Genomic DNA, 13,822 nt, shown 5'->3' with positions numbered 1-13,822 from the left:
GCCAGAAGGTGTGCCTGTCTCTTTAACTTCTTGTCTTCTTTTTGTGAGTTGCTACATCCCTAGTGTAGATTTTTAAGACCATGTCTACCAGTTGGGAAGAGTGAGTATCTGGAGTTTCCTCCAAATACCTGGGGACACTCTGAGAGATGAAGTGGGAACCAAGCAATACTCAGCTTCCTGGGTCTTCTGGGTCCCAGGGGGTATAATCCCCTAGGCATTGTCTTATCCTTTCCAGGAATGCTGAGGGATTCTCGCTAGGGCCATGTTCTATTTCTTGGAGTTTTCCACAATTGACAGGGGACCAGCTTTCTTCCCTTTGAGCAGCATGTTCCTATAATGATCTAAATCAGTGGTTCTCAACCTTCCTAATGCTGTGGCCCTTTCATACAGTTCCTGTGGATCGTGACCCACAGGTTAAGAACCGCTGATCTAGATGCTCTTGATTGCTGTCATCACTGGGGGCCCAGTTGGGATCGGCTATGGGGACTGATACCTGTGGGTGACCCAGTTATTAGCACACATCAGCTTCCTCCTCAGCATCAGCCATGGTAGCGGCTTTCTCCTCTGCTATGAGTGAGGTCTACACATCTGGTCATGTGGGATTATGTGTAGAAAACATGCCCCTCACGATAAACACAAACTCTCTGGGCTTGTCACCTACACAAGTCTGTAGCTGTAAAAGGCACATGGACCCCAGCAAAACCTGCACTTGCCTGAGTGGTAACAGTCCCTCTCCAAACTTGTATGTGTTCCCATTATGAGCTGCACTTCCTGGCAAGGAGGGATATAATGGGATAACATGGCTGCCTCTGTAGAGTCTGGAAGATTCTGCAAGAATGAAGGAGAGCCTCTTCTTTCTACAGGAGGTGCTGTAGGTTCAATCCCCGAGGACAAGGGGGACTAATTCCTAGTATTAGTAAAGGTCCCAGTTTTCTCTCACAGAAGCAGAGGACCTCACTTCCCTTCTCAGAGGGGAAACAGAGGGATGACTCTTCCTCACTCCTTCCCTACCAGTCCCCACGTGCTTAGCTCTTCCTCTCCAGGGCCTTCTGGCTCCCCTAGTCTAGAGTCTGTGGACAGAATTTGATTCCACCCTTCAAGAGGCTTCCACTGGGGGTTTGTGGTGACACAGATCTTTCCTCTAGTTTTAGCCCACAGAATATTTTTCGTTTTTTCTGCTTGCAACTGCACCCAGGCTACCCCAGAAGTCCTAGAGGATTATCAGAGGATAATACGGGTTGCTGTTTTCTGGATCTTGCCCAATCTGGGTGCCTTCCCAAGAAATCTTGGTTAGGAGGCAGTGGAGTAGAAAAAGACCTGGCTCAGGCAGTGGGAAGGTAGGCGAATTAGTTGAATAGGTGAGGGTGTTTGGGTTTTTTTAATGAGGAGACACATAGCCCTTCCTCTTCAAATCAGTAGCCATCTGTCTTTGTTTTCTGTAAGACTGAAGTCCAATATTTCAGTTGCTGCCACAGATTAAAGGGAGAGGAATCCAGATTTCACATTCACTCAAGCTACAAAGGAAGACAGATAAACTTCAGGTCCTACAAGTACGCCAGACAAGGTTCAAAACCCGAAGAGGAGCTCCCATCTTTACATCGCAAGTTCCTCTTGTTAAGATGGTTGGAAGGCCAGGCTAGATGGCTCACACCTGTAGTTCTAGCACTCTGGGAAGCCAAGGTGGGAAGATAGCTTGAGCTCAGAAGTTCAAGACCTGCCTGAGCAAAAGCAAGACCCCATCTCTACTAAAAATAGAAAAATTAGCTAGGCTTGTGGCAGGCACCTGTAGTCCTAGGTACTTGGAAGGCTGTGGCAAGAGGATTGCTTGAGCTCAAGAGTTTAAGATTGTTGTGAGCTATGATGATGCCAGGACAGCACTTTACCCAGGGTGACATAGTAAGACTCTTAAAAAAAAAAGAGAGAGAGAGAGAGAGAAGGAGAGAGATGGTCGGAGGTTGGAGATTTCTCTCAATCTTCTAGACCTGAACAACCTTGGATCTCTTAACCTAGGTTCTAATCCAGGCAACCCAGGGTCCTAATGACCAAGACCAAATGACTCTGGTAGTCAGTTCCTAGGGTGCACTACTACTTACCACCTTAAAGGAGTGCCGTAGGAAAGGCTCAGGCAGCCACTTCCACTCTCTCAAGGAGATCCTGTAGTGACCCACCCAGGCGAGGGTGGGGGGGGGTGACCGTCTTGAGAGCTCCTCTCTGATCCTCCCTCTGGCACTTAGAAGAGTTAGCCTGGGCAAGCTTCTGCAGCTCTGTCAGGAGCCTGAGAGGAGGGTCCGGTCAGGGCCCAGTCCACATCCTACCTGTTGTACCAGATTGGTTAGCCAAAAGACTGGAGATCACTTTGCCTGGTGAATAACTTCAATTGATCAGTAGGAGTTTAATCACTTGCAGCAAGCGAGAAGAGCACTGGGAATATTCTCCAAAGCAGGTCCCCCCTGAGAGAAAGAGGCATGGGGTTTTTATGGGTAGCAGAGAAAGAAAACAATGTGTCATCACAGGTAGGGGTGTAGTTTTCCTGTAGAGGTGTGGTTAGGTGTTATGCCGGGCATAGAGGTCCATGTTATGGTAATGAAGCTCTAGCTCCTGCATGATAATGAGGAATGTTCACTGGAGTTCGTTGATAGGCTGCCAGGGTCTGTCAGGGGCTAGCTTTAGCCAGCTGAGTGGACCTTGTAAGCAAAGGCAAAGGCTGCAGAACAGGTTGAAGCTCAAGTTGGTTGAATTCCTATATCCTCTGGAGCAGGGGTCCTCAAACTTTTTAAACAGGGGGCCAGTTCACTGTCACTCAGACCATTGGAGGGCCGGACTGTGGGCCCCAGGATGAGTCGGCTGCTAAGCAGGACAGGCAGCAGTGGCAAAAACACCCAGTGGGCCGGATAAATGTCCTCGGTGGGCTGCATGTGGCCCGTGGGCCATAGTCTGAGGACGCCTGCTCTGGAGAGTCTCTTTTCCTATTCAGAAAGGCAGTGTAATTGAGAGGAATAAAGCCCTGAGTTTGAACCAGAAGGGATGACTTTTGGTCAACTGGACTGTTCCTAGCTATAGTTTCCCCCTCTGTTAAATGGCCTGGATGGTTAGTTCTTAACTGGGGGTTGGGAGAAAAGATAACAAGGTCTAGGAAAAGGTGGGTCTAGCTTGCAAAAATTCCCTAAGTGATATAATGCCATCATTTTTGAGACCTAGCTTATCTGTCTAACATGACTTGCTGATTTAAATACAATTACATAGCGAGGTTGAGTTCAGACTCCAGATTTGTATGCCAGCTCTACCATTTATTTGCTGTGTGATTTGGGGCAAGTAACTTTACCTCTCTGAACCTGGTTTTTCATGTAGGACCTGAAAACATAGGAAGTTAGAAAACAATGCACACTTCAAATCCTACATGAATTTGGAGATTAAATCAGATGACATGTATCAGGATGTAAGATTCTCAAGCACAAGGTAAAAGATGAGGACTCTATAACTGTTGGTTATTCTCACTATCCACTCCCTAACATCGATTAAATGAGATGATGAGGCAAAACACTGAGGAAAGAACCAAGAACATAGTAGTCAGGAGATGGTTATTTATGATTATTATCCATAAAAAGTTCAAAGGAGGACATTTATTTGTCATTGCCAGAGAGGCCAGAGAGAACTTGGTGATGATTTGACTGGCTCCTCAGTCAATGGGAAATCTCTCGGACAGCTTTGAGTCTGGAGGCTAGAAATTGGGAGGACAGGTGACAAGGGGGAAGACAATGGATTCCATTTTTAATGATAGATTCCAAGTCTTAAGTAAAGATCTGGGGTGCATTTGGGGTATAAAATGGAGACCTGGAATACAGAAATAAGTTGCCTATGCAGAGGAAAAAGGACAGATTGATTATTGTAATTGTTTCCTTTTCTGTGGAAACAGAAACTCTGGAACCTTAAGGAAGACGGGTGCTAGATCTGATTAATCTCTGAACCCTCCCTCCCTCCAGGGTAGAGCTGTCACTGAGTAGGATGATGACATTACATCGCTTAGGGAGTTTTTTCAAGCTAGACTCACCTTTTCCTGTACCCTGTTGTTATCTTTGCTCCCACCACCCTGTTGAGACTATCCACCCGGCCCATTTAACAGAGGGGAATTCTCTTTGTTTTCCTGAAAGTGACTTACTCCTGTCTGAGCCTCAGAGAAGGGTTGTCATGAAGAGTCAGAGATTGTAGTTTGAACTTGTCTGGCCAAATGTAAATACACAAGTGGTGTCTCATGTGATAACCCACAAGACACCCACCAGACAGAAGGAAGTTTCCAAGATTGACAATATCGATTGCATACATACACAGCTGATGGAAGTATAAGTTATACAGTCTGACAGTGTCTCCTAAAGCGAAACACATCTCTGCCCTATGATTAGCAATTGCACTCGTGAATATATTACCAGAAGTGAATACAAACATTTGCCCACAACTATAACAGCCCCAACGCATCCATTGTGACATATATTCACACAATGCACACCATTCAGAATGAAAATAAAAGAATTACTTCTACACTTCCACAAACAACATGCAACAAATCTCAGAAACGCAATGTGTTTCTAGACTTGGATGAGCTCAGAGATCAGTCTCATCATAGACCAGCCTCATAAAAACCAGCCTGACCAGTGCACCTCATCTGGATTTCCCCTCCTGGATCAGGGAACACACTTTAACCAGAAGCTACCCTTCCCAGAACAGAAAACATACCCAAGGGGGACCACATTCCTGACCAGGAGCAGTTTTAAAATTAACTTCTGTCCCCAAGTCCCTGGCACCAAACAGTTGTGACATTTCATCTCCCTCAAGTCCCCTGACCACAGATAGGAAAAACTGTATATAAATACCCAGACAGAAGGCCCATATGAGCCACCCACTTGGGAACTACCCTTTGGCTTGCTGAAGGCTCCAACTTTCTTCCCCTCTTTTTACCTATCAATAAAATCTATCCAGGGCTGGGAGTGGTGGCTCATACCTAAAATCTTAGCACTCTGGGAGGCTCAGGCAGTGGATTGCCTGAGCTCACAGGTTTGAGACCAGCCTGAGCAAGAGTAAGACCTCATTTCTAAAAATACCCAGGCATTGTGGTGGGCACCTGTAGTCCCAGCTACTTGGGAGGCTGAGGCAAGAGAATCACTTGAGCCCAAGAGTTTGAGGTTGCTGTGAGCTATGATGCCACAGTACTCTACTGAGGGTGACATAGTGAGACTCTGTCTCAAAAAAAAAAAAAAAACCAAAAAAACTATCCTTTCACTTACTTACATGGTCCATGGGTCCATTCTTCGAATCTCCAGTTCTCTGAAGCTCCGAGACCAAGGACCCAGAAGAGGTAGATATTCTGGCTACAAGAGGGTTTGATGAGGTGCTCTGGACCCACCAGGTACTGTCAAATGGTTTCAAGTTCTCACACATCAGCCCAGATGGTAAAGAAAGTACCCCAAGCAGTTAAAAGTCTGGGCAACATACACACTGAATGGTGGGGAGCTCATGGTCAACAATTATTGAGGACAGGCCAGTTAGACCACACCAGTCAATCTGACCAACCATTCTTATTTCAACCTGGCAGGCCAAGGTTCCCCAAATATATATGACCATGAAGTCACCCTAGAGAGGTGATTTTCAATAGTGTGCTATGGCACACTGGTGTGCCATAAGAGGATCTTACATGTGCTGCAAAAAATTTTAAAGATCATTAATTATCAGTACTATGCACTAACCAATTGCACGACTAGAGCTCTAAGATCATTAATTAAATTCTTTTTGAAAGAAGTTCAAAGCACATTGAGTATATAAATATTTTTCTTTTACCTTTTTTTTTGATCAATATAACTTAAGTGTGCCATGGAAGTTTAACTATAGGTTCAGCTGTGCTGTGAGATTAAAAAAATTTAAAAAACACTGCCATAGAGGCTGATATTTTTTTGCCTGTGGATGAAACTCTAACTCCTACTGGAGAAATTGCTCCAGTGCAAGGAACTGTGTTCGACCTAAGAAAGCCAGTGGAGCTTAGAAAACACCTGCCAGCATCCCACTTCAATAGTTTTGACCAAAATTTCTGTCTGAAGGGATCTAATGAAAAGCATTTTTGCACAAGGGTATATCACTCTGGAAGTGGGCAAGTGGTGAAAGGGTACACCACCCAGCCTGAGGTCCAGTTTTACACATCCAGTGTGCCAACTTCCTGGGTGGCACACTGAAGGGCAAGGGTGGAGCCATCTATCCCAGGCACTCAGGAGTCTGCTGGAGACCCAGAACTGGCCTGATGTAGTCAATCCACCTCACTTCCCATCCGTGCTGCTGAGGCCTGGTGAGAAGTACAACTATACCACTTGGTTCAAGGTTTCTGTGGCTTAAAGACGTGTGAAGATACGATCTGGTCCAGGGCTGGGCTCAGCAGCCTGTCTCCTGTCCAGAGATGAGGTGAAGATTTAGAAGCTTTAGAAGCAATCCTGTGGGTTAGAACAGTGCAAATGTTATGACAGTAGTTATGACAGTAAGTCTGAATATTGATTTTCTTTTCCAAGGACTGGCTCCAGGCTGTGTCTAATGAACAGCTCTATTCTCTGTACAGTTCAGAGGGCACATGGACCCAACCATCAAGTTCATCATCTAAGCTCTAACCACAGCTCACTAATGGTGCCAGGGATGCTCATGCTACTATTGGCTACCCTGACTTTTTCAACTTTTCACCCTGCCTTTCTTTCATCTCACTTTAATTGTTTTTCTGTTTCGTCCTCCTCTATCTCAAATTGCCCTATAATGTGCAGAGTTTTCAGAGGTCGTATTAGCTCATTCACACTGGCAAATGGACCACTCTGCTTTTAAGGCAGTATGTGATTGACAAATGAGGGAACTGAGGCTTAGAGAGGTTGAGGGACTTACCACAAGCTAGTAAAAAAAGAAATCTTTAGCCAGCACTTGAGTTCAGGGCATGCAAATTCAAGTCTCCTTCTTTGCTTCTACCTCAGTCTCCCAAAACATTCCCAGGATCACAGGAGGTGGGGTGATAAGAGGAGTCTGAGCCTTGCTCTGTTAGAACCAGTTTTGCTCCTTAGATTCACTTTTATAAGCAGCAGTAGGTTGAGGTTAACTTAGGGCTAGCGTGACAAAGTGAAGATCAAAATATCCAGAAACAGGGCGGTACTTGTAGCTCAGTGGGGAGGGCACCAGCCATATACACAGAGGCTGGCGGGTTTGAGCCCAGCCTGGGCCTGCCAAACAACAATGACAACTGCAACCAAAAAATCGCCAGGTGTTGTGGTGGGCGCCTGTATTGGGAGGCTGAGGCAAGAGAATAGCTTAAGCCCAAGAGTTGGAAGTTGCTATGAGCTGTGACATCACGGCACTCTACCAAAGGTGACATAGTGAGATACTCTCAAAAAAAAAAAAAAATCCAGGTGGCACCTGTGACTCAAAGGAGTAGGGCGTCGGCCCCATATACTGGAGGTGGCGGTTCCAAATCTGGCTCCGGCCAAAAACTGTGAAAAAAAAAAAACCGGAAAGAATCTGAGATTTAGATTCTCTGCCTTTAGGGTTAACTGAGAAAGTCCAGCCCAGCCAACCCATGAGAAAAAAAGGCAGGAACTGGAGGACACAGGACAGGAACTGTGTTAGTGCCAGATGGAGCAGAGGTCCTGTTGTGTGGACAAGGCTGAGGCTCTTCCTTTCCTGAAGAATCAAATCATCAGTGATGGATTTGGGTTGATGACTTTCAGAAGAAATATATTTCATACAAGTATATGTTACAGTCATGAACTAAAACCAAAATCTGCATCTTAAAAAAAAAGAAGTAATTCATGTTGTCAGAGTCAGGTGAGTGAACGCCTTTAGAGGGGGGTGGAGAAAAGGAAGCAAGTGAGGCTTCTGGGGGCTGCTAATATTTGGTTTCTTGATCCAGGTACTAGTTGCATGGGCGTATTCACTTTGTGTAAATTTGTTGAGCTGTAATGGTTTGTGCCCTTGGATGTATTTATACCTCATAAATAAAAGATTTACTGAATAAAAACTGCAGCTGGTGTGCAGGATGGCAGTGTCCCTGAGCCCAGGAGCACATGCTTTGAGGACAGATTTAGATCCTAATCCGAGCTTTGTGCCTCCGGCACACTGTGACTGGCAAATGACTTCGTGGCTCTAAGTCTGTTTCCTTCTTCGTTAAGAGGAAACATAATATCTGTTACGATTCGATGACAGGTCTGCGAGTGTCCGGTCTGACCCAAATCATGGGCACTCGCTGCCTAATTTTCTCCAGCTCTGACGGGTAGATTCTTCATGATTCGCAACTCTCGGCGGCCTTGGGGTTCCTCACTCCTGGAGTGGATAGGTACGGAGCGTTACCCTGAGAGGGAGCTTGGGCCTCCCTACCTTCGTGCGGGGCACAATTCCGGGTCAGCCCCACTTAGAGACCCCCCTAAAAAAGATCCCTTCTGCGGAGCCTGTCCCAAGACCCCTCCAACCCAGCCACCAAATGACCTTGCCCGCCAGACCCTCCCTAGCAGAGCTACGAGAATTTCTTCAGGTGAAAGAGCAACCGGACCACACCACCTCCGGGAGAGAAAGGTAACCCGCTCGGCCGGCGACACCCGCGCCCTCTGTACAGACGGCGCGTGAGCATAACATGGGGGTGGAGCCCAGGGCAAGCCCTCCATCCTATCGGGTTCAACCTGCTCGTACTCGGAGATATCTTCAACTACATTTCCCAGAGTAGTCCTGGGTCAGAGACTTCCGGTGGCGTCAGCGGAAGCGGTGACTGCTCAGGCTCGGCCGCGCAGAGGCAGGCTTGGTCACTATGGAGGAGATAGGCATCTTGGTGGAGAAGGCTCAGGTGCAGTGGGACTTGGGCTTTTTAGTCCTAGCTGGGCTCGTGGTGAGAGGGTAAATCCACGCCTGAATTGAGGATAAGTGGCTTCGAGGATCCCAGCCCAGGCGACTTCAGAGACCTCAGTGGAGATCTTTGTGCCGTCCGGAGGCCCGTTTGGGTGGCCAAATGATGTCAGGAGGGTGGTATGGCTCAGAAAAGGAACTTAGGGGGGAGTGAGTGACATTAGAGTGCCTTTGAGGCTGATTTCAAGTCCTGGCTGGGAGTGCTTAATGGCCAGAAGGGTTGCGATTGGGTCGGGTGGTGAGTGATGTTGGGGACCCGGCCTTGAGGCTGGGTGATGTCGGGGGATAGGGTGGGGGACTGACTGATGTTCTGGGCCTGGCTTGGGGATGTGAGGCAACGGTAAGTATCATTGGGGTTTATGCTTAATGTAAGTTGGGAGTCTGTGACACGAGGGATGTTTTGGGGGGAAAGTAGAGAATGCTAGGACTCTTCGAAGGTGTAGTGACTTTTAACAGCCTGTTGAGAAAGCCATGTGACAGCAGGAATCTGCTAAGGGGTTTCGGGACCAGTGGGGTCTGGTAAAGAATTGATGTGACATTTAGACTCTAGGCGGGGTGTAGATGACTCTGCAGACATGCTATTGTTGGCGAATGATTGCAAAAAGATCTCTTTGCGGGAGGGAGGGAGCAAGTTGACATAGGGGCCTGTTTAGTGTTTGGGTGACAACTGCAGCCTATTTAGGGGCCGGGAGGATTTCAGGATCTATTTTGTGGGGTCTGAATGTTGTCAGGAGTCTGTTAGGGGCTCAGTGACTTCATAGTAAAGTAGGGAAGGGACTTGAAACACTTTCATGAGGAGGAGACCCTTTAGTTCCAATGTGAGTTTTCCTTTTTGGTCTAGGATGAGATACCAGCACTGTCTGTGTCCAGGCCCCAGACTGGCCTGTCCTTCTTGGGTCCTGAGCCTGAGGACTTGGAGGACCTGTACAGCCGCTACAAGGTACATTCAACTCCCAACCCAGATCCTGCACAGGGCCCAGCATCTCATACTTCCATTACTTTCTACCACTGTCTTGCCTTGGCAAGGGCTAGAACAATCCCCTTCCTGTCCACTCTGCTCACAGAAGCTGCAACAAGAGCTGGAGTTCCTAGAGGTGCAGGAGGAATACATCAAAGATGAACAAAAGAACCTGAAGAAGGAATTCCTCCATGCCCAGGAGGAGGTGAAGCGAATCCAGAGCATTCCACTGGTCATTGGGCAATTTTTGGAGGCTGTAGATCAGAATACAGCTATCGTGGGTTCTACCACAGGTGTGTGGGTGTGTGTGTATGGGGGCACCTCATTCATCTCTCTACTCAACAGCTATTCTCTGCCATGTGCTAGGATCTTAAACAGCAGCAAATAAGGCAGACATGGTGTTCTTCAAAGTATTTTAACTGATCCAAAACTAGAAATATATTTTACATTGTGAATGACTATCTCTGCCTCCCACTGTTTGAATATGCATATAAGACGTAAGTTTCATCAAGGATGTTTAGCCTCACTATGTGTGTGATATACTCTGATATTTTCTATTCTGTTCCAGTCTATTTTGTTTTAAACACAGTTCTAGTCATGACTCTCTAAATCGATCTCACAACTACTACTGGGTTAGGGCCTGTAGTTTGAAACCATGGGTGGAATGCTAAAGGATTGGGCTCTGATAAGAACTCAGTATGTTGTAGCCACTGTTATTAACGTAAGTCCAGGCTTTGCCCTCATGGTCATTGTCTCCAGAGTCTTATCTTTATTTTCTTGTTTCTGGCTTCTGGTCCTCCGGATCAAGACACATTCTTGTAAAGGCTGTGGGGAAAGCCATGTGGCTGTGCCTGGAATGGGACTGATGGGCTGCAAGAAAGTGAAAGGAAGAAGGTGTCCATGAAGAGGCCTGTGTCTTTGACCTGTGGAACTTAGGGGGACTGTGGGGCTTTTTCTGAGATAGCAATATGGGTAGAGGAGTAGGTTTGGAGGGAGGTAATGGGGAAAGTCCAGGACATCATGAAGAGTTTAGGAGGCTGCTGAACAGTTTTTTTGTTTGTTTGTTTGTTTTGAGACAGAGTGTCTCTTTGTTGCCCCCAGTAGAGTGCCATGGCATCACCACTCACAGCAACCTCAAACTCTTGGGCTTAAGTGATTCTCTTGTCTCAGCTTCCCAAATAGCTGGGTCTACAGGTGCCCATCACAATCCCTGGCTATTTTTAGAGATGGGGTCTTATGCTGGCTCAGGCTGGTCCCGAACTCGTGAGCTTAGGCAATCCACCTGCCTTGGCCTCCTAGAATGCTAGGATTATAGGCGTGAGCCACTTCGCCGAGCCTGAAGAGTCAGTTTTGATGGTCAGGAGAGAGACAGAGCCTGGAAAGAGATGTGTGTGTCACTAGCATACATATAGGTGGTGGGTTGGATTCAGGAGAATGGAGGCTGGGTGACCAGGGCCATGTTGTGCAGGGACCTAGATGGGAGAGACAGGGCTAAATCAGCGAAGGGGCCATGGGGAGAAGAGGAGAAACTGGTTGGAGAGACTCTAGAGAGGCCAGTGGAAGGTTGTGACTGAAGGGCTGCACAAGGAAGTAGAGAAAGGTCCAGAATGAGGCTCAGGGCTCGGGCTGGGGACTGGGAGACAATGGGTCTCCTTGGGACTGAGATCAGGAGGAGAGTATACTACTTGGGGAAAGATCAAGATCATGTTGGGACACATGAATGAGATATGCCCTGGGGACGTTGAGGGGGCACACTGTTCATCCAGGGCTGGAGCTCAAGAAAGAGCCATGGCTATAGATAGATGAGGAAGTCAGTAGCATGAACGTGAGGGATGGACTGGAAGAGGCAAGACTGGAGGTTCAGGGTCTGAGAGATACTGTTGGCCTGAAGGGTGCGACTGAGCTTGGAGAAAGGGAAAACAGTTTTAAAGCTCTGTTGCTTCTCATGTTCCCCCCTCCCTGCCTCCTGCGGAAAGGCTCTAACTATTATGTACGCATCCTGAGCACCATTGATCGAGAGCTGCTGAAGCCTAATGCCTCGGTGGCCCTCCACAAGCACAGCAACGCCCTGGTGGATGTGCTGCCTCCTGAGGCTGACAGCAGCATCATGATGCTTACTTCAGGTGAGAGGGGAGTCCAGGGCCGGGGATCCCCAAGGGGACCCTAAGGGTAAGGCTGAGAGCCCCAGCTCTGCTGTCCCACCAGACCAGAAGCCAGACGTGATGTATGCAGACATTGGGGGCATGGACATCCAGAAACAGGAGGTACGGGAGGCTGTGGAGCTCCCACTTACCCACTTCGAGCTCTACAAGCAGGTATGGAGGTGGCAAGTAGCCCTCCTGGGTCTGGGATTGGTGATGGGTCCCCTGGCTCACCCTCCATTCCCCACCTCTGGGTTTCAGATTGGCATTGATCCTCCCCGAGGCGTCCTCATGTATGGCCCACCTGGCTGTGGGAAGACCATGTTGGCAAAGGCTGTGGCACATCATACAACAGGTGAGCCTCTCACCTCCCATCTTGAACTCTGACCTCTGGCCTCTTCACCTTGCTCCCTGCTTGCTCATCCTTCCCTGTAAGTGGCACAGCACAGTGATTACAAACATAGCCCCTGAGGTCACAGCCTGTGCCTCTTACTATCTGTGTAGTCCTGGGCAGGTGACTTTGCCTTCTTGTGCTTCAGTTCTCTTATAATAAAAGACTTATTTCTCAGGGTGATTGTGAGGAAGTAATGAAATAATGGTTTTATTATGGTGGGTTGTGAGTCATTAGTAATTATGAATTTAAATTTGTGGGTTGCAACCAGTATTTTGAAACATGAAATAGAACAGAAAAATGTAGCGTACATCCACATAGTACAAGTTCCGATCTGTTTTATGTAATTTGTCACATACCATGCACTCATGGATGCTTGTAGTTGTTTATAAATGTATTTCTTATTGTAGGTGCCTGGCAAAAATGTCTGAAAGTCACTATATTACTATTTGTAAAGCCTTAACATTATAACCACATCTTTGAATATTAGTAAATGTGATCCAGGGAGCAGGAGAAGGCAGTGATTAAGCAGTGTGTTTTCTGAGCCAGATTGCCTGGGTTTAAAATCAAACTCCCTTCCAATTACTTATGGGATCCTTGGTAAGGTAGCCTCTCCATTTCCTCAACTGTCAGATGGAAACAAACCTATTTTTCTGGGGCATTCAAAAGGAGTACATTGATATGAAGTATCTAGAACCATGCCTGGTATGTAGTCAGTGTGCAGTAAATTTTAGTCATTATTATTTTTTATTTATTTATTTATTTATTTATTTATTTTGAGACAGAGCCTCAAGCTGTCCCCCTGGGTAGAGTGCCGTGGCATTGCAGCTTACAGCAACCTCCAACTCCTGGGCTCAAGCGAGTCCCTTGCCTCCGCCTCCCAAGTAGCTAGGACCACAGGCGCCCGCCACAACGCCCGCCTGGCTATTTTTTTTGGTTGCAGCCGTCATTGTTGTTTGGCGGGTCCGGGCTGGGGATTCGAACCCGCCACCTTAGGTGTACATGGCTGGCGCCCTAGCCAGTTGAGCTATAGGCGCCGAGCCAGTCATTATTATTATTCATTTGCTTAGCACTTTGTTGAACTTTTACTTTGTGCCAGGCCTTGTGCTAGAAAGCAAAGATGAATCAGGGGAAAAAAGGAAACACTCAGAACTCAGTCATTCAGTGACTGTTTGCTGAGCACCTGCTGTGTGCAGGGATGTGTCTTCAGTGCTGGAGCACAGCAGTGAACAGAACGAAATCCTCAGTATAGAGGTTATGTCCTTGGGGGAGTACTCAAACAGATAACAAATGAATAGATTATGTTTCATGGGGTGCTAAATGTGTGACAAGACCTGCCAAGGGTGAGGTATGGTCCAGAAGACTTTTCTTTTTTTTTTTTTTTTTTGAGACGGAGCCTCAAGCTGCTCCCCTGGGTAGAGTGCCATGGCATCA

At 47.2% G+C, this 13,822-nt stretch overlaps 1 protein-coding gene and 1 pseudogene across 1 annotated transcript in view; both read left to right on the top strand.

Moving 5' to 3' along the window:
• Nucleotides 1–545: 545 nt before the first annotated feature.
• LOC100946996 lies at nucleotides 546–6,372 on the top strand (annotated as a pseudogene).
• A 2,236-nt stretch (nucleotides 6,373–8,608) lies between these two features.
• Nucleotides 8,609–13,822, top strand: part of PSMC4 (proteasome 26S subunit, ATPase 4) — an 11,021-nt gene continuing 5,807 nt past the window's right edge. The window contains exons 1-6 of the mRNA XM_003802119.2: nucleotides 8,609–8,839; nucleotides 9,740–9,838; nucleotides 9,963–10,149; nucleotides 11,833–11,979; nucleotides 12,062–12,171; nucleotides 12,259–12,352. Of these exons, the coding sequence (XP_003802167.1) occupies nucleotides 8,804–8,839; nucleotides 9,740–9,838; nucleotides 9,963–10,149; nucleotides 11,833–11,979; nucleotides 12,062–12,171; nucleotides 12,259–12,352 (673 nt within the window). The 5' untranslated portion in view covers nucleotides 8,609–8,803. The remainder of the gene's footprint in view (nucleotides 8,840–9,739; nucleotides 9,839–9,962; nucleotides 10,150–11,832; nucleotides 11,980–12,061; nucleotides 12,172–12,258; nucleotides 12,353–13,822) is intronic.

The sequence above is a fragment of the Otolemur garnettii genome, unplaced genomic scaffold, assembly GCF_000181295.1.
Source record: "Otolemur garnettii isolate 467f Iridium unplaced genomic scaffold, OtoGar3 scaffold00233, whole genome shotgun sequence".
Classification (NCBI taxonomy): Eukaryota; Metazoa; Chordata; class Mammalia; order Primates; family Galagidae; genus Otolemur; species Otolemur garnettii.
Note: the sequence above shows the minus strand (reverse complement) of the source record. Positions and strands in the feature narration are given on the sequence as shown.